The sequence below is a fragment of the Pelecanus crispus genome, chromosome 1, assembly GCF_030463565.1.
Source record: "Pelecanus crispus isolate bPelCri1 chromosome 1, bPelCri1.pri, whole genome shotgun sequence".
Classification (NCBI taxonomy): Eukaryota; Metazoa; Chordata; class Aves; order Pelecaniformes; family Pelecanidae; genus Pelecanus; species Pelecanus crispus.
In genome coordinates, this window is record NC_134643.1 from 151,994,931 (window position 1) to 152,014,149 (window position 19,219).

The 19,219-nt window shown below is 43.4% G+C and overlaps 2 protein-coding genes across 2 annotated transcripts in view; one reads left to right on the forward strand and one right to left on the reverse strand.

The window, feature by feature from the left end:
* Positions 1–446: 446 nt before the first annotated feature.
* Positions 447–19,219, reverse strand: part of GABRA5 (gamma-aminobutyric acid type A receptor subunit alpha5) — a 54,135-nt gene continuing 35,362 nt past the window's right edge. Inside the window, exons 6-9 of the mRNA XM_009478649.2 lie at positions 9,143–9,286; positions 3,313–3,465; positions 1,689–1,900; positions 447–749 (exon numbers count right to left, since the gene is read on the reverse strand). Of these exons, the coding sequence (XP_009476924.1) occupies positions 447–749; positions 1,689–1,900; positions 3,313–3,465; positions 9,143–9,286 (812 nt within the window). The remainder of the gene's footprint in view (positions 750–1,688; positions 1,901–3,312; positions 3,466–9,142; positions 9,287–19,219) is intronic.
* Positions 7,604–19,219, forward strand: part of GABRB3 (gamma-aminobutyric acid type A receptor subunit beta3) — a 193,179-nt gene continuing 181,563 nt past the window's right edge. Inside the window, exon 1 of the mRNA XM_075726568.1 lies at positions 7,604–7,704. Coding sequence (XP_075582683.1) covers positions 7,604–7,704 — 101 coding nt within the window. The remainder of the gene's footprint in view (positions 7,705–19,219) is intronic.

Below are 19,219 nucleotides of genomic sequence, written 5' to 3' on the forward strand. Positions count from 1 at the left end.
CGCACATTTACAACTGGCGTTACTCAGTAACCTATCAGATGACAATAGTGGAGCTCTTCTGTAAAATATAGGTTAAGCCTACATTTGTATGACTGTACATCTGAAGTATAAAAACCACGATATGTAGTACACTTGAACAGTTAAAAAATATAACTTATTTTATTTGTAAACTATCAATGCAAGATACTCAGCAGCAAAGAAGCCATGTTCAATGTCTTCTGATCTTTTATAAAGATCTGTTGCTGTAAGTAATATAATAGTCTCCAAAACATCTGAGGTTACATGTAGAAACAATCAAGGCAATATTATTTGTACATATTATTAAACATGCAAAAAACTTCCTGAAGAATATTGCCCAAATGTAGAAAGTCATCTGGATCTCAAATTTTCCTTGGTAGCATCTGCTTTGTAAGTATGGCTCACATGTGGCTTTAGAGTCCTTGAGTTTATTTTGGAGAATTGGCACCTTTAATAACAGGCTCCCTATTCAAATATGTGGCCCAGTAAACTAAGTTAAAAGTTCCAAACAGCACTGGAAAAATTATCCGGGACATTTTGTCAATCTTACTGATGCTGTTGTAAGTCTTTTTGCTTTCAGCGGGCTTTTCTTCTGCAGACTTCACTGGAGCAGATGCAGTGTTTGAGATGACAGATGGGGCTGAGTCTTTTGGCATGTTTGGTGCAGGGGTCATCTTCCCGGTGCTGTAAGTATTAGTTGATTTATTTCCCAGCAATTCACGCTCTTTTTTCTGCAGGGCGAGGAACAAAATATTAGACCGCAGGAACTGAAAGTGGAAACATGTTCTCGAGATATTAACCCAAAAATCTAAGTACTGTAATCAATCATGCTAACAAATGCCTGTTGGCTATTCTGACTTTGACTCCCAAACAGCTGTTTCTGCTTCAATTTTATAGCCCTTACTCAGGTTAAACTTTCCCTGACACCAGAGAAAGCTAAGAGCAGCCAGCTGGACCCAGATCCCACCTGGCATACGCATTAGCTGCTTCTTTTGTCAGGGTGACATGGTCCTGCATCTGCAAGAGGTTTCTGCCCCATGGGCAGCTGCCAAGACGTAAACCTCACCCTCCTGCCTGCAGCAAGGAGCGTGGTGAAGGGCTCATTGCCCCTGCTAGTTTGCCTTCGTATTGCTCTTTCGGGATGCCTGTGGGTACGAGCTGTCTCTAGGAGATCATTTGCTAAGGGTCAGTCCTATTCCAAAATTGTAATTTCAGCTTGAAACTCAAGTTTGTGTTTTCACAGAACCGCTCTTCTGTCTCCTTTTTATTGGGGATACTGTGGTGGGACCCTGACTCACAGAGCTCAGTGCAAGCTTTGTCATTTATTTGTGAGAGCACATCAGGAGTGCTCTGCAGAGATATGTTTCATAGTATCTGTCTGCTGTTATCAGAAGTTTGGTCACTGAAATCCCATGCCACGTGTACTCAATGCTCTATATCCTTCTGAAAACAGTCCACTCCATACAGATGGTGGAGACTAATAGTCTATCTCTGTGACAAGAAGATGGCATATTTCCTTGCAAATATGCCTCTATAGGAAGGTGGAATTATGTCACGAGGTAATTAAATACCTTTTTCAAGAAGAAGCTGAAAATTGTCCACTCAGTTATTTGAGCTATGCTGAGTAACTGCTTTTTATTCTAGGTATTTAAAAAATATAAGGTAAGCACCTTGATTTTAGCAGCTTCCTGGGCTTTTTTGCCATCCCATGCCCAACTCCTCTTGGTGAAATAGTTGACTGTTGCAAATTCAATCAATGCAGAAAATACAAAGGCATAGCAGACAGCTATAAACCAGTCCATTGCAGTAGCATAGGCCACTTTTGGCAAAGAGTTACGGGCACTGATACTTAAGGTGGTCATGGTGAGGACTGTTGTTACTCCTGTAAAGGAGGGAAAAAAAAAGAAAAAAGAGGCAGAGATCAGTTTGGTAGCCCTAACAATATCCCTAATGAGTTACGAGCAGGCCCCAATTCAGCATGATACCTAAGAAGGCCACGTGAAGTCAGTCAATGTTTGCATACTACAGTCTGAAAGAGTAAGATACGTTGTTCACCAAGAAAAAATACAAGCCTCTGCTCTCAGGTGGTTACTTCTGTGGTGTTCTGGTTATCTCTAGTTATAGTGTATCTAAATAAGTGGTTTTAAGGGTGACACAAACCCAGCTGTTACATAAACCAAAACCTTTCTGGTATTTTATCCCTGTACACTGATGCATAGTATGTATAGAGTGTCCCTCATTAAGTGGTACATTATAAAATCAGTGAGCAACCCGTTTAGCAGTAACTTGCATAATAAAGTGGGGTTATGGATATTATTTTCTCACATGGAGATTTTATGTATGGAGTTGTTGGCTGTTATTGATTTCCTTGACTGTAGCTCCTCCTTTCACATAGGTCAGTAAATGACAGAGCTGCCACTACTTTCATCGGTGGAAGGATGCCCCCAACAGGACAGAATTCAACTCTCAGTTACAGCTTTGTAAACCTAGAATGGGTACCACCAGTCAGCAAAGTGATGCTGGTACCTGTATTCTCCCCATACAGCTTGCTGAACTGATTTTTGATCAAAGCTGCCAACTGATTTCAGTAGGTTTGTACAGAAGAATGACCCTTTTAGGAACAGCTGAACAGTTTTACACAACAAACTGTTCCCACTCCCCTCATTTTTCATCCAGTGAAAAATTTGTATTTCATCAACCTTCATGTAAGACTGTGCTTACTTTCTGCAATCTTCTAATGATAAATCGAGTAATTTAAGAGACCACGAAGGATTCTTCCGTGACAACTTCTGTAGTAAATATGTTTTCTAAATGCAAAATCATATTAATTTGTTTGATGGTAATAGAGATAATTGCCACTAATTAACCTCTACATGTTTTCCCAGATAAACATCTTAAAACAGAGATAAACAAAATGTCTTGAATTGAAATCTGTTTCAAATGCCTAGCTAGAGTATACATTAAATATGATAGTATGTCCTTTTTTTGTTCTAAACCATCCAGTATTCTACCCGAGTGGGGAAGAAACCAAAAAATCACACCAATCTGATTCTTCTGTCTTCTGTCCTTAACCTTCATATAATTGATTCTTGAGCAATTTCTGACTCAACTTTACCAAAAAAGCCCAGACAGTGTTTTTAAATGGATTTTGAGTTTAAACTGGAAGAGAACAAGGGTACGTCTAGAACATCTCAAGCGAAATAAGCATTAGTACATTGTGGTTTTGTTACAGCAAATCACTTCCACAAGCCAAATCGTTCCTTCCCTTGTGCTGGGAGAAAGTGGGGTACTCACCAAAGACAGTCCTAGCAGGGACAGATTCTCTGTTTAGCCAAAATGACACTTGCGATAAGATCACAGTCATGATGCAAGGAAGGTACGTCTGGATGACAAAATAACCAATTTTTCTTTTCAGATGAAAATGGGCTGTCATAATAGTATATTCACCTAGAAGGAGAAAAATGTGCATATGGGTAAAATAAAGGCAGCCTACTGATTTAGGGACTTAAGCAGGCCAACTCCACACACACACACACACCATTTGAGGATACCATTCAGCCATTCTTAATTGCATAAAAAATGTCTGAATTTCTGTGCTGTGGAAAACCAGGACTTGAGACAGTGGTGCTGCTAGATCCTGCTAGTCTTCACATTCAGTCCCCAAGCAGACGACAACGACTGACTGCTCCGACTGCACTGAAAAGCTGCGGTCCTCTTATGTACCTGGGACGTCTTAATGTTCACAGGCTTAAAAAATCCAGGTTGCTGGCACTGCCTGAGTCCTGCCTGTTTTTGACTCAGTCCTACAAACTGTCTTATCAGAGTAACGATTAAGGGCACCTACTCTTAGAAACCTGATTTAGCAGCAGGATTTAACCTCATTAGGGCAACTGTTACTGCCAAGCCATCAGTTTTCAAGAATAAGAACGGATCCAGACGCTCCTTCTGCACTGTGCTTTAGGGACTGCCTGTCCCAGTGTCGGTGCTGCAAAAATTGCAGCTTTGCACATGGAGCCTGGGAGGTCTTGTTGATCTGAGTACTCAAACCCATCCGATCACTTCTCCAGAAAAAAAATCCCCTTACTGCATGCAGTCTTCCTAGCATTTGGTACACCTTAGCCCTTGAAGATAATCTGTTTCTGGATAGACATTGTGCCATGTCTTGTTCACCTTAGTGCAATGAATATTGTACTGCCTGCATGGAGAATTCACTGAAAGCTGCCACAGCAGTGCTAAATTCCATGTCTTTTTTATATGCCAAATTCACGGCATTGCCTTAATCTGGCTTTTGTCAGGTCCTCTGAATTTCAATAAAAGCCTAAAAAAAATGCACTCCAAAATCGACAGACCAGCTGTGACCTTCCCTAATGCTTCAGAAAAAATCAAAACTTAATTGGTTCTTTCAGACTGTTCCTGTAAAATCATATAGTTGTTACTGAAGGCTATTCATTGATGGTAACTGCTAGCTAAAAGCAGGCTACTATTTGCGTAGGAAAAATAAGAGTAAAAACAAAATGTAAGGATAAAAAACAACCAACCCCTTCAAGCCCTAACAGATCTCCACTCACATTGATATCAAATTACTTTAAAAGCATGCATCATTCAGCTGGGTACTGATGAATCAGAGTAAAGCCTGTTCTGAAATATGCAATGTCCTCCAAGAAGACGACAAATATAGCTATAATCTCTGTTGCAATACTTGACTGTTAGTCTCTATAGACCAGCCACGAAAGGAAAATATGTAACAGACTGATTCTGCCTTGAGTGAATAGCCCGAGTTGAGCTGCAGCCAGCACTGCTAAGCAGTTAGATTTGGCAGATTATTTCTAAGTGACAATATGGCTAATTAGCGGAGAACAGGTCTACAGTGAAAGGGCTTTTGCAGGTATAGTTGCACCGATATGTTATGCTAGAGGAGCTCCGTTATTCCAGATGAAGTTTACAGACCTTGCTCATGCTGAGGATTTTAGACAGAAAGACTGGAACAGCACAGAAATACCTTACCCGACAGCCTGCCTCAATCTTTATGACTTTCTTCTGGAGTCTGATTTCCTGGTGAAATGGTTCCCTGAAGAGGGATGCGGAGATGGACAGGGAATGCTGTGAAACTGGGGAGAAAATCCCTGTGAAGCAACATCTAATTTCCTTCCATTTAGTGTAATTTTGAACCAGGGATGCTGAACATGCTGTGGTCTCAGGAGGAACCTCACTTGCTCTTTATTTAGGAGCATTCAGTTTGTGGATTGCCCATAAAATATGCCAGGAGCAGCAGGGTCTATGTGCCTGTAATCTGCTTCTGAGTTGCTGCTGCACTGGGATGTGTTTGAGTCACAGTTTCCCTGCTCACTAAGGAGTGACGAAGTGCATTATTGATTTTGACAGTATGCTTTCGGAGCCGGAATAAAGAAAATCTACACAGCTTCAGCAGAGCAACAGGATCCCTTTTTTTTCCTTTTGTAAATGCAGAAAATGAATACCTACATTTTGATGGCCCTCCACAGCTGATTTTTACCTTATCATTTTCTTTAACCTATCAAAGCTCTTGCCTCCACTGAAATAATGATATCACCTTGATTTTGTACTTGCTCTTCTTCCAGCCGGTATCTTCTCTGATTTCCCATGCTGTCCCTTTCAAAAATGCCTACACTAGGAATGCTTCCTCCAGAAGACTTAGGGCTTAAGAAAACCCCACAGCTTGGTTATTAATGCCCTGGGACCACTGCTTAAAGTAAAGCTAAAAGCTGCCTGAGTTGGCCTTTTGTTTATATAGGGCAAAATCCTGGCTCTGTTGGAGTGGCAAAGCTCCCTTTTAGTTCTGTAAGGCCACTGTTTATCCTTAGACCATAAGCTTTCTTGAGCAAGAGCTAATTTTTGTTATAGGTTTATGTAGCACTTGAAAGAGAATCCTGTTCCTGATGGAGTCCACTCATTACCGCACAAACCAATTTTAATAACAAATTTAGCACTAATGAAATGCTCTAGAGCAGGAATGGCTGCATTTCTTCACAGAGCAATGCTACTGTGCTGCTGCTGGTCTTAAGAGGGTTTTTTTAAGCTTTAAAAGCTGCTACAGTATTTTTTTGTTATCTAGATGATGGAGTTCTGGAGATCATGCTTACAAATTTTCCAGGATCTTACATGCATTCTTCCATTGCCATTATGCTGGGATTCAATAGAGTATTTTAATGAGGATGGACCAGGTCCCAGGCTTGTTTGTGTACTGGATATAACTGGACTCAGGTGTATCAGCAACTGTTCTGGCAAGATCCTGACATTAGGTCTGCGACACCACAGTCCCTGACCACGCTGACACCCAGAATATTTTGGCACCCAGGAAGTGCCTGTGTCCTTTTATAGTGATGCATAGGAAAGATTCATCTCAAGGAAAAATTAGAATTATTTGGTGCAAAATGAAGGGCTGAATGCTTCTTTCATTATTTAGGCTTTGGATATTTCAGAGCTTAGGCTCCAGCTGGCAAAAGATAAAAGAGTGGGTTTTTGTTGTGTTTTGTGGCATTGCAGATCCTAAGTTAGTGATGAGAGATTCTGGGTATGGGAAACAGAACTGGGCAACCATTTGCAGGAAGCAGCAAGATCCACTTGGACCCGAATCCCATAGCTGATTATTTTCAGCACTTGCACCACCGGGCCATAACAGATGTTGGGCCTGTTGGAAGCAGTGTGAGTAGTCAAATATCTTCTCTTTTGGGGGGAATGAAATCTAGGGAAAAAAAAGAAAAAAAAAAACCAAAAACCAACGCAAACAGGTGGCATATGCCAGAGCTACTTTCTGTGGCATGGCTAAAATGTTCCCAATTTCAAGATTGGTTGGTGAATTGGGAGTGCCAGGGTATCTTTTCTGAGAAGACAGATAAACTTAGCAGCTTGCCTACAAAATCAGCAGAATCCCAAGGGATTGGCGCAGGTCCAGCATTTCCATGTAAAAATAAATCTGTTAGAGAGAGCATGAATGTCCTATGACATACACAAATATTTTGCTTGTGCAACTGCAAGGGCTGTGTAGTTTGATTTGTGTCAAAAAACCCACAAAAGATCCAAGCACTTGAATTTGTGCAGTATCTATTTGGTTTATCTTTTTCACGTTCAACAATTCAACAGAAGGAAGAAATGCCTTAGATGGCTGTTCATAAGTAACCCTGATTACTGGCCTCCTACGAGCTTGATGAAGTCCAGAAAATCCATCGCTGACTGATGCTTTCCCTGTGCAAAATCGGATTTTTGTATTTTGCTAATCCCCAGTTACAATCTGTGTCCTGCTCTTTGCGATCCACGCTGCAATCAGAATCCAGCCAGCCCAGATGTAACCTGGGACATTAATACAAAATCTTGACGTTGGAAATCAAGCATTTATTAGCCTAAATCTTAGGATACAGGAGGGAGGTGGTTACTGGGCAGAAACTTTGGGATTTGTCTGAAGAGTCCAGTTTCCTTGGTCTCAGGAGTACAAGGAGCCTTCACAGGCAAAGCTGCAAACTGGCAGTGGCCTGGAGCTGACACGCTGGAGCACTCACTGCCTGGGCTAGATGGTTTTCTTGCTCTGAGGAGGAGGACGAGCTTGTAGGAGATGCCCCAGTACATCCTCTGGATCTTTTTCCTGGCAACGATGAAGGCGAGAGGGGAGCTGCCGTTCATTGCGGAAAACAATGCAGCTATGATGGTAAACTGGTAAGGAAAAAAGTGTCTTTGCTCTTTAATGGGAGATAGCATACTCGTCCTTTTTCTGGAGCGGTGGCTGCTCTGACTCTGTCTATACACTTCTCCTGACTTTAGACATCTTTGCTTTAGTGACAGCTTTGTGTGTCCTGAAATGGGCAAGGGAGGGGGTGAAGCTCTACAGGACGGAGATGGCGGTTGTGTTTTGTGGCTCCCCTGTGCTGCCCGAGGCAAGCTTTCCCTCACTTTGTCTCCTGTTTGGAGACTATGCGGCAAGCTCAGCTGCCCCCCTCTTTATTTGCCACGTTTGGACAGCTTGAGCAGAAAGTTTTACACGCCTTCATGTTTCAGTCCAACTAGCTTTGTGTGCGAGTGTACATGTACCTGTTTTCACATCTCCTAAATTTCCTGCGGATAGTAACAGGTTGCTAAGTTGATCTATACCTTGACCTCTACAATCCTGCCTTCGGCTCAGAGCCCATACTTTTCCACCAGGGACACAGTGAATCACCAGAAGACTCTGTTGTGCTTTGCCAGCAGGAATTGCTCCCAGCCGTGTTGCTGCAGGCTGCCCCCTTTCCCCTCCCCAAGCCCCGTGCAACCAGCAGCGGTGGAAATCCCCCTTCCCTTCACGGCAGGCTATTTTGCTTCCAGGCTGAGGAGCCCCCACGCTGGATGCCGCTAATGCTCTCCAGACGAGTGCATTGTGTAACCTGGTTAAGCCCCCGTCCTGCCGAGCCCACGTGATGCCTGTCCCGGCCTCGACACCCCCAGGAGTCCCCCCACCAATGCGGGCCCAGGGCTGCCCTTGCATGGGAGCCTTAAGGAGCAGGGGGGCATGGCTCACGTGGATGCCTGGCCTAGGATTAAAGCTTCTTTGCCTCCCTAATGCTGCCACATCTGGCGCCTCCGGCTGCAGCCTGGGAGGAGATGGGAATCCTCGGGGTTTGCACCTCCTCTCTGGCCACGTGGTCCTCTGGACACGCTGCAGAGCCACGCCACAGCCCCCATCTGCCCTCCGCTCCCAACCCCCCGTGCGGTTTCATCAAGCAAATAATTTTAAAGCAATGATTGAAACAGATCAAATGCGTGGGTGGTGTTTGCCTCCCGGGGTGGTTCCTCCCACAGGGAAATAAGCCAGCAATAGCGCTGGCAGCCTCAGTAAAGGCGGTTGCCAAGAAGCTGCGTGCAGCTTCTCCAGTGCTCCTGTTAAATAGCAGGGGTTTGGATGCACCTTCAGCAACAGCCTTGTGATGTACCGAAGAGCCAGCATATAACCCCCTCAGTGTTTTAGTGACGCTGCTAAGAAGCCAGGAACCCACACAGGGTCTCCCCAACACCCCATGTCCCACAGATGCTTCCCTAGCCTCCTTGCAAAATAACTGGAGCCAGTGGATCTCCCCTCCTGCTCCTGCTATCAGCAACCATAGGGTGGAGATATTCGCCCTACCTGTACTGGTACTGATGTTTTCAGTTCCTACAGTTTGTCCCATCAGGTGGTACTGGTTAAGTCGTGAACCATCTTCAGCCACCACCACAGATGTTGTGGTGCTATTAGTCCACACATAGATCACTTCAGAATTGGGGTAAGCATCTGTTGACAAGGGGGAAAAAAAAAAAGGTGATGAGTAAAAACCACTGTGTAATATTTTAGTGGATCCTTAAATGATAAACGGTGGGGAGAGGGAAGAATGGAGGAGTGAGAGTGAATGGAGAAAAACAAATAAAGATGATATAATCATGTTCCCATATGCCCAGCTCAAAAAATATTAGGCTGAAGCCTTCTAATATAACAGATGTGTGGGATGGTTTGTCAAAGGCTGGAACAGCGGAGGTATAAATATAATCCAAATGCACCACAACCACTTGATCTGTGAAAGAGCAGCTCAGACCCATACTCACCTATCTGACAGCTCCTAAACCCCAGCAAGCTGCAAATGGCATTTTGCTGAAATCCCCCGTCAAAAGGACTCAGGCACCTTAAGTGCCTGGACAACAGGGACCCTCTGTGTCTTGTCCCGTCTCCAGGATAAAATACTAAGTGACGCCACATGCAAGTGTGGGGTCTGGTGTGTGTGCGTTGACTTTGGGATATATATGCCTGGATGTATGCCTGGATGAAGGGGTAGGTCTTGTGTGCAGGCGACGGCTGTACATAAAGGAAGCTGGGATGTGTCTGCCTGTGCCTGTGATGCTGTCAGCAGAGACAGGATTCAGGGGTTGAGATTGCATGAAGGAGAGCAGGAGTGGGAGGGGTTGCGCGTACCAGAGCGAATGGGTGGTGGTGTGGAAACACCTGCACACCTGGAGATGAGAATGTGGTAAGATTTCTCTCACATTCATTTGGAAGTCCTAGGAAATAAAGGTGGTGGCAGTACTGCCAACTCATTCCTTCCTCTATAATGCTGCTGTTATTTTTAATACCCTAACACCTGGAGTAATTATGCTATTATGAGGGAATCTCAGTTTTCTTTTAGAAAGACAGTCAGTGCTGATTTTATTTTTAAAAAATAAAAGGCTTAAAGCTTTCTCTGCAGATACTCCTAAAAAATCCAGGAGCTGACTATACATTTAAATATATTTTATTTAATTTAAGTAGCTCTCACACTTTTTAGAACACCTCAATCATTGAAAGCTTTCAGGTAACATTACCGCAGGCATGTTACAGCAGGCTGGAGTCCATTGTACTAAATTCTTTGGAAAGCAGGCAAGGCTTACGCTCCTAATAGGAGGCAAAAAGCAGGTAAAGTTGGAAGCGGTCTGAAGTCAAATACTCATATCTCACCTTCTGCACTCTGAATGTTTTCTTCTGGAAAAACTCAAATCCTAGTTCAATGCAATCTGTGCAGGAAGCAACGCATGGTGGCTTTCCACATAAGGACTCAAGAGTCAAGGGCAAGAGGTTAGCTTGAAGGATCGTGTGTACTGGCTCCATCAAATTGCGAGTTTTGTTTGCTAGAGCTAGTAAGCTGACTTGGAAAGCTGCAGCTCCATGGAGGACTTAAAAAATTTCACAGACAGTGGGTCAACATGAGCTTCTGAGGCACTGCAATGGCAAGAAATATGCTAAGGCGGTCGCTAGATCCCTTCAACCAGGAAATGGGAAGTGATCCCGGGTCAGGTTAAAAGCATACGTGCATAGCACAATGAGCTGCAGATCACTTGGATGCTGGAGCAGGTAGCAGGGAAGAAAGCAGCACCTTGTTTTCACTGCTGTTAATCTGCCCGCGGCATCTGTGGGAAGTGCTGCCAGAGGCAGGACGCTAGGCTGTATACACCTTTGGTCTGACTGTTTATGGCTATTCGTACACTGTCGTCCACACCTCAGAAAAGATATGGAAATAATGAGGCCAGAGAGGGGGAGAGAGTTCCAAAGAGGGTCACAAGTATCTCCAGAGACTGGAAAATAAGTCATGATTTGAAACTTAAGGAGCTCAATTTATTTAGGTCGCTGACAAGAAGCTGAGACACGACTCAAGTGCTGAGTATAGATACTTGCATACAGAAATCTAAAACCAGGGTGAATTTCTTGTACTACTGACAAAAGGAGAAGGAAAATTCAGTGCCTGAGAGATGGTTTCAGGCAGATTCAGATGAAGAACAGGACAGAATTTCCTAACTTGGGGTGTGGGGTAATTTAACAGTCGATAACCTTCTGAGAAAAAAATGGTGGACGACTGTCAGTAGAAAGGTAACGATGGGATGCAATCTTTTTTGTCGCATATCTGACAGTTGTTGCTGCCATCTTCAGGGCTGGAGCTGATCCAGCGTTTGAAAGTTGAGGATCTACAAATCCTCCATCCCTTGTTAGCCATGCAGGACTGCCCACACACCTTCCACATGCTTGTATTTGTAGCTGTGCAGTAAAATTATTGTAATTACATCTCATGATCTGCTTTGAAAGGCTAAGAAGGAATTTCTTCCCTATTTCAAAATATTTGCATCACAAAAAGTGATGGAATTTCACCTTCTTTTTAGAGCCAAAATAATTTCTCATCTCAGAGATGACTACAAGTTCACAACACGTTGTAAATAATTCCAAAGCCAGATCTGGAGAAGGCAAGTAGGAGGAGATGGGGCCATTTAAAAAGGTGCTGTAGAAGGCCCTCCTTTTTAAATGCTTATCTGGTATATGTTGTTCATGTGCTGATATCCCCAGTGAATGCTGGATTTGTGTAGGCAGATTTGCGATTGTCAGAGAATTTGATTTTTACCTATGTTACTTCCTATGCAAAAAAAAAAAAAAAAAAAGCATTGGACTCTTTGCTGGGATGATCCAGATGTATCCCACCTCAGCAGTTCCCTGTTACTGCAAGGATCCCCAGGCACTGGGAAAATTGGGTTTGTCCTGTTTTCTGCCAATGACACGCAATAATTCAGCCCGACTAGATGCTTCCCGGTGAGAGCACAGTAACCAAATTCCACTGAAATTGTGACCACACGGGAACATAGGCCTGTAAGGCTTGACAAGTATTCAGATGCTTTAATTCTCTGCTCTGCCTAGCCTTGGGGGCCCTAAAATAAATCAGTGCCTCTGCTTTGAATTGCAGCCTTTACTGGGTACTTAAACACATGCACCGGTACAGGGATGGAGGCTCCTACTATGGAGAAGCCCAGCACCTCCTCCTGTAAAAAAATATCTGTAATCCAGACAGAGACCAGAAGGTGGCAAAACTCCACCCAGATCTTGTAGGTATGCCCAAGCAATACGTCATGAGGCTGCTTTCTTTTCAAACCACGGCAGGGAAGGGAGGCTGCCCTTTCCAGGCCAGCTGGTGAGAAGAGAGAGCACTCAGGCAGGCAAGAGCAGAGCTTGAGGCCTGTCCCTGCGTGGGAGGAGAACTCCAGCCTGCAGGTCCCCTCTTACAGGAAAATATCTGTTGCAGGGCTACAAGACAGAGAACTGTGCCACTGCTTGGCTGGGAGTAGAGTATCTACGGGAGAAGGGAGAATAGCCCAGCTAGAAGAGGTTCTTGTGCAGGAGTAGGATGGTTATAGCCAGGGCTTTAAGACAGTAGGGTGACAGATGTGTCCCCGCAGAGTCCACCCCAAACCAATGCAGCCTGTAGTGATTTCCCCCCCTCCAGAGAAGTCTGTCACATTAGGAATAATATGAATTTACCCCAGTCTAGAGATAATCTATTGTGCAGGATCACATATATATGATTCTCACCTATCTTCCATGCAAATGTAAGAAACATGGTGTGTATTTTAAAAAGCTGTAATGTAACATTTTTGGCTTAGTGCCTCCTTTCCTCACTATGGGCCAGGCTCTGAGTGTCTAAGCCTCCTTGGGAGAAAGAGAAGAATTGAGAAAATGTCAAAACATGAATGTGAATGTAAAAAGATACAGCCACCCCCTCAGTCCATACGCAACCTTGAGAGAAACTTACAGCTCTGACAGGAAAAGGCCACCCCATGCACCTTAGTGTTGCAGCTGAACCACTTACCATCTCTTTTCTGGTCATCCAGATAAGCCTGCAGGCAGATAAACCTGTGTACTTGTAGCAGGTAGCTGTCTTCCTACCTCAAACCTTCTGCCACGTCTTTCCAGAAACCTCAAACTCCAATTATCCCAAACTCGACTACCAAAAGCTCCAGTTCTGCTGCTGATAACCCATGCAGTATAATTAGGCACAGTCATATTGAAAGCTGAAAGTGTGGGAGTAGTCTAGAATAATGTTAGTTTGCTATTGGGATAGAGCAGGTGCTAATGAAGAGATACTATTATTCACTCTCATACCAAATTGTGTAAAAACCTTCCTCCACTTAAGTAAAGCTTCCAGTAGGTTTGCCTACCAGCCATGCTTGCTGAAGGGCTGAAGATTTCAGCTCATGCTTTCTAGAGTTATAAAAAAGGTTTACTGCTGATAAGGTAATAAGGCCCTCACCTCTCTACCTGGTACACACAGGAGGGACAAGAAGTCTCCCAGAGGGTGATAGAAATATGTAGTACAGGCTTTGGGTTAGCAAGCTGGGAGAATGCTGCTGGTGTTGCTGTAAAAGCAAACTCAAATTCAAAGCCACTGAAAATCCAAGTGAGACTGCTTGCTGTTTATTCTAATTTAAGCAAGTGGGCTGCTTCTGTTTTTATGAATCCAAATAATTAATTTAGTGTTCTTTACAATCATTTTTCTGGCTTGCCAAAGAAAGGGGGAAGCCTCATTAAATTATTCTTTCTCTTCTACGCTCACTCTTTCAAAAAGAAAAAAAAAAAAGAAAAAAAGGTAGCAGTTGAGATGAACAGCTAAAATTACAGAGAGGTATAATGTTATTAAAAGTGAGAAAATGACAACAGACATTTATTTCTAGTGGACATTTGATAAATGGCTGCAGGCTTATCACCTGCCAGAATGATGAAATAAGCAATTTCTTCTCGTATCTTCATATCTGTTCATTGATGAGCAGATCCATTTTTCTACATTCTAACATCCAACACACACCACACAATTTAAAAACGGTAAAGATCTCCCTTGCTCTTCTCCCACCCTCTTCCTGCTCTCATGTGTCTGGCAAGGAAAGCATGACATGGTCCTTCTTATGCCAGTGAACAGAGAGCAGGGGAGTGACCACAGCCAAAAGGAGGAAATACACTAAGACAAAGTCCGACAAAGCAGAGCAGCCAGTTGGTAAGACCTGGAGGATCGCTGCCATTCGCCTTGGCATTGAGGGGTGCCCTGTTTTCCCTGTTTTCATTTGCCAATGAAACAGTAGGAGCAGTGCAGCATCCTCCTGCACGTTGGACAAGCAGTCCACAAACAGGGAGCCTTCTGCCACTGCCCCCACCACAGAGCAGTGGTGGCACCTGTGGCTACTGACAGACACTCTCTCTCCCCACCTTTCTTTCTTCTCTGCATTGGAATAAACTCCAGGGGAAAAAAAAAGAAAAAAAAAAAGGAAAGAAAAAAGTGTTTCTTGGCTCCTTAAGTCAAATAAACCCAAATGTGGATGGCTGAGTCCAAACTTTGAGTTCATGGGACCCAGATGTATTTCTAGGACTGATTTTTTTAAGCTATTACCCATGAAAAAAAAAATCAACACTGATGTCTGCCAGTAAGTTTTCATATCTGCAAGAGAGGTCATAAAATAATTTAGGAAAAAAAAGAATCCCTCTCCAAAACATGCCCCCAAACCCACTGACAGACCTCACAGGAAGCCATAAAAGCAGTGCCTGCATAATTAAGTGAACGCAACCTGTGAAATGTGGGATCTGTGTGTATGGGTGCCCACCCTGCACACTTGAGTTGCATTCCACAATTAAACAAACCATTTATCCACAAACCATGGCTGGAACTTTTCTTTCAGAATTACGCTAGTTGGAGGCTCTATTAACTTAAAGAGATACTGTAGAAAAATGACTTTTGGCTTGTTTTCATTTTATTCATTACAACTGTGTAGTTACATTCTTAGCCTTTATCATCATGATATTTAGTACATGCCACAGGATCGTCAGACTGCCTAATCTTGGGAGTATTGCTAATCCCCATCAAAGGCTGTTGATTGTGAAAGATCTGCATAATTCTATCCATTAATGCATTTGACTCACTTAGAGGCTGTTAGACAACTCGGTAGAGATCCACATTACGACCTCTCAAAGACTTCTGCAGGCAGTAAAATAGTGCTGCTACTAAGCTATCATGTATCAGCTTGATTCTAAGAGTCAGGCTGAGTTTCTTCTGGTTTATGCACAAATACTTTTTAACCTATTATAAAGCACCTGTCAACAGTTGCACCTATGCAACTGAGGCCAGATTTGAGGTCTGGAATTGGAATTTCCTGTTAAATTGCGTTGATAAGAATGAACCGATGTACAATTGAGATAGAATAGAATCATCATCATCATAGAATACTTTGGGTTGGAAAGGACCTTGAGAGATCATCTAGCCCAACCCCCCTGCAGTGAGCAGGGATTGAACCCATGACCTTGGCATTATTAGCACCACGCTCTAACCAACTGAGCTAACCAGGAAGAACTAGTAGAAAAGAGATCTAGTAAAAATGTAATTTTAAATAGAAAAATAACACGACATGGTACTAAATATGCATGGACTGGGTCTAGGGGGAAATAGCTTTTTGTAACAGTAAGTTATTAAAGTAAAATAGCAATTTAAATACTAAGAGAAATGTATTCATATATTCAATGATTAAGAGCCAATGAAGACTTTGCCATAGTGTGATGAGTTCTGCTGTTCTTGGGAGAATTTGAGGGTCACAGAAATTCCTTTAGGGACCTGGAATAATCAGAATTAAGGATGATCATTTAAACTGGCATGAGCTTACAGCATATGGGTAAACAGAATGTGTGATTTTAAATACGTGCCATGGACAAAAAGTGTAACATGTATAAATACACGGGATTAAAAATTTGCATTACACAGATTCACAGAATGGCGGGGGCTGGAAGGCACCTCTGGAGATCATCCAGTCCCACCCGCAGCTCAAGCAGGGACACCAAGAGCAGGTTTTCCAGGACCATGTCCGGTCAGGTTTCAACGGTCTCCACAGATGGAGACTTCACAACCTCTCTGGCCAACCTGTTCCAGTGCTCGGTCACCCTCACAGTAAAAACATGTTTTCTTGTGTTCAGATGGAATTTAGTATTTTTTAATTTGTGCCCACTGCCCTTTATCCTGTCACTGGGCACCACTGAGCAGAGCCTGGCTCCCTCTTCTTCATTCCCTCCCATCAGGTATTTATACAGATGGATTAGGTCCCCCTGAGCCTTCTCTCCTCCAGGCTGAACAGTCCCAGCTCTCTCAGCCTCTCCTCATAGGAGAGATGCTCCAGTCCTTATATGATCTTTGCGGCCCTGTGCTGGACTCGCTCCACAAAGTCCGTATTTTTGTTGCACTGGTGAACCCAGAATGGGACACAGTGCTCCAGATGTGAGTAGAAATTAAATGCTCGGAATTAAATGTTTTTGGAATGGCACAGTATCACCTAGATGGGACAATGGAGGACATCCAAGGAGGAAATTATTCATGGACCTGAAACAATTCTTGTATGAAAACTGACAAAAGGCAATAGAACAACATTGGCTGTGGAGCAGGCATTAGGAAGCTCAGCCTTACCAAAATTATAATTTCTGTTCTTCCTGCTGAAGTTAAAATAAAAATATAATTTGATAACATAGGCAGTATTTTGTATGTTTTCCTGATACACAGTTTTATTTGATCTCGTTGTCACACTCCGCACAGAATAGAATAGGATGTTCTGAAAAATGTGCTAGACGGGTCTCAAGAGACTTCATTACTAAGCAACACTAATATACTATACCGATCACAACTAAAAAAAAATAAAGCCCTAAGTTAGGTCAAAATGACTCTGTTTCAGAATGTAATTTATAAGTCACCTCAGAAAAGGTGGGAATAGGAACGTGATAGAAGTGTCTATAGCTTGGAAATGAAATGGAAGCACAGACTGCACCCACGAGGTGGTGAGACCTGCAGAACTGAAGATGCCTGTGAAATTCATTTTGAGACACATAGTTTTGTAAAAGCCATTTTGTTCAGTTTTTCAAAGCAAGCGACAGGTGGAAGGTCCTGCTTAATTTTAGAAGTTCCAGTTCATAGGGGAAAACTCTAAATATGACCCGACTTAGAGCTCAAAAATATAAAACAAAGGAAAAAAGAACCCGAAACCTTATGATTTTGCCTGAAAGTAACTTTGTGATTTTGGAGGTGTGATTCATGATTAGCATAGGCAAGGCTTCCGACAGCTTTAATACAATAAATTGACTATTTGCAAGCTGGTACAGTAAATCACAGTCATACCAATGATGAATGCAACACGAATACTAATGAACGGTTGTCCTGATAATTCACTCAGACACAGTACCTTCACAGGACGCTATTACACCATTTAAGAAGAGCCCTGAGCTAGGAGCTGTGCAGAGTAATAGAGAATGTCTCTCAAGGATGATTGTGAAGACAGCACGGCAATTTGAGCAATGCCCTTTAAAGAGCTGTGCATATTTGCCACCACACAGGCCGTATCACCGGTGACAGCGTCAGCTCTTCCCTGCCCCATCCTGCTCGCCCAAGTGGCCACGGGGGAGCAATCAGAGCGGTGCATCTATTCCCCAAGCACTGGGGAGCAATCAGAGCAGTGCCCCTATTCCCCAAGCACTGGGGAGCAATCAGAGCAGTGCCCCTATTCCCCAAGCACTGGGGCCGCCGTGACTAGGACTGACTCCTTGCTGTGAAATCTGACAATACAGGCACCTGGATTAAAAACCAGGCACAGCACACCGAGTTGAGCTGTGTGTGCTGGGATAGCCGGTCCTCAGAATCCACTGAGAAAAAAGAGAAAAAACCCAGAAAAGACAAAGTTTTCCCACTGGGCAGCTGGGAGCACCTCCAATGGCAAGAGACGCAGGCGTAGACAGCCATGCCATTGTGGGATGCCTGCCACAGGCTGACTGGAACGGGTGACTAAACAGGGTTTGCTGTGGGGCTGCTACACATCCAGGTGCTCCGAGGTACCAGGCAGCATCAGCTCATCTTCCCAAAGTACCTGCTCTCATCTGAGAGCTGATGTTAGGGAGCAGGTGACGCCTGCCTTCTTTCGCCTCTTCCCATTTCTTCCTTTCATTGCAGCCAGCATTTATAACACAGCTTCTTGCTTTATTTTCAGGTTTAGTGGTAGCTGTCTCGATCTAGAACTAATCTGAGAATTGATTTTACAATTCAATTGGTGGCTACACAATTGCTTTTCATATGGAACAGGTCAAAATCTGGTATTCCAGCCTCTGATGCTTTCTTTTTTTCTGTTACGGCTGGTATAAATATCTGCTGCAAGAGGACTAGAGCAACAGAGCAGTAGGATGTGCTGGGATGACATTTAAAAATTTGAAATATCCTGGGACCCTCCTGACCCTATGTTGGTCTTTGCAGGCCAGGTATATGGTAATTCCAAATCAGTCGTCCAGTTTGAGTGCCAAACTAACATTTAATGAACTTTGAATTTGCAATCACAATATTAGGCAGCTATATTAACTGCTTCATTAGAAAAAACAGCATGGTCATGAGGAAGATGTTAGAGATTTAATTTGCTTTTTGCAAGGCAAATAAAAGTATCCTCCAAAGTGTGACTGACACCATTACTCACTTTGCATAGTATCTCACTCTCTAAGCAATCTTGATTGCAGCGGTCCACTCATTTTGCAAGCTGCCGCTTAATATCAGCAAAGCTAATGCGATGAGCATTCCAGGAGTATCACTGCAGTTTCTTTTGAGAAATGCAGAGTGAGTTTTGGAAAATACCGCATTTGATCTTGTCGTGAAGGTTGCCTTCACTAACGTGGTGTTTTCAGCCACATCTAACACCACAGAATGAAACCGTGACCTCATCGCAATTAACAGACGTTCTTCCTTACCCACTTGAGTGGCACCAGGAACTCACCTGTCATAGCTAGCCTATCTGCTGTGCTACCATTCAAAGCATCCTCACTCATAAATCATATGACCTGAAACCAGCCAAGAGTGATTGGGACTACTTGCAGGACTAAATATATGCTTTTGTTTCT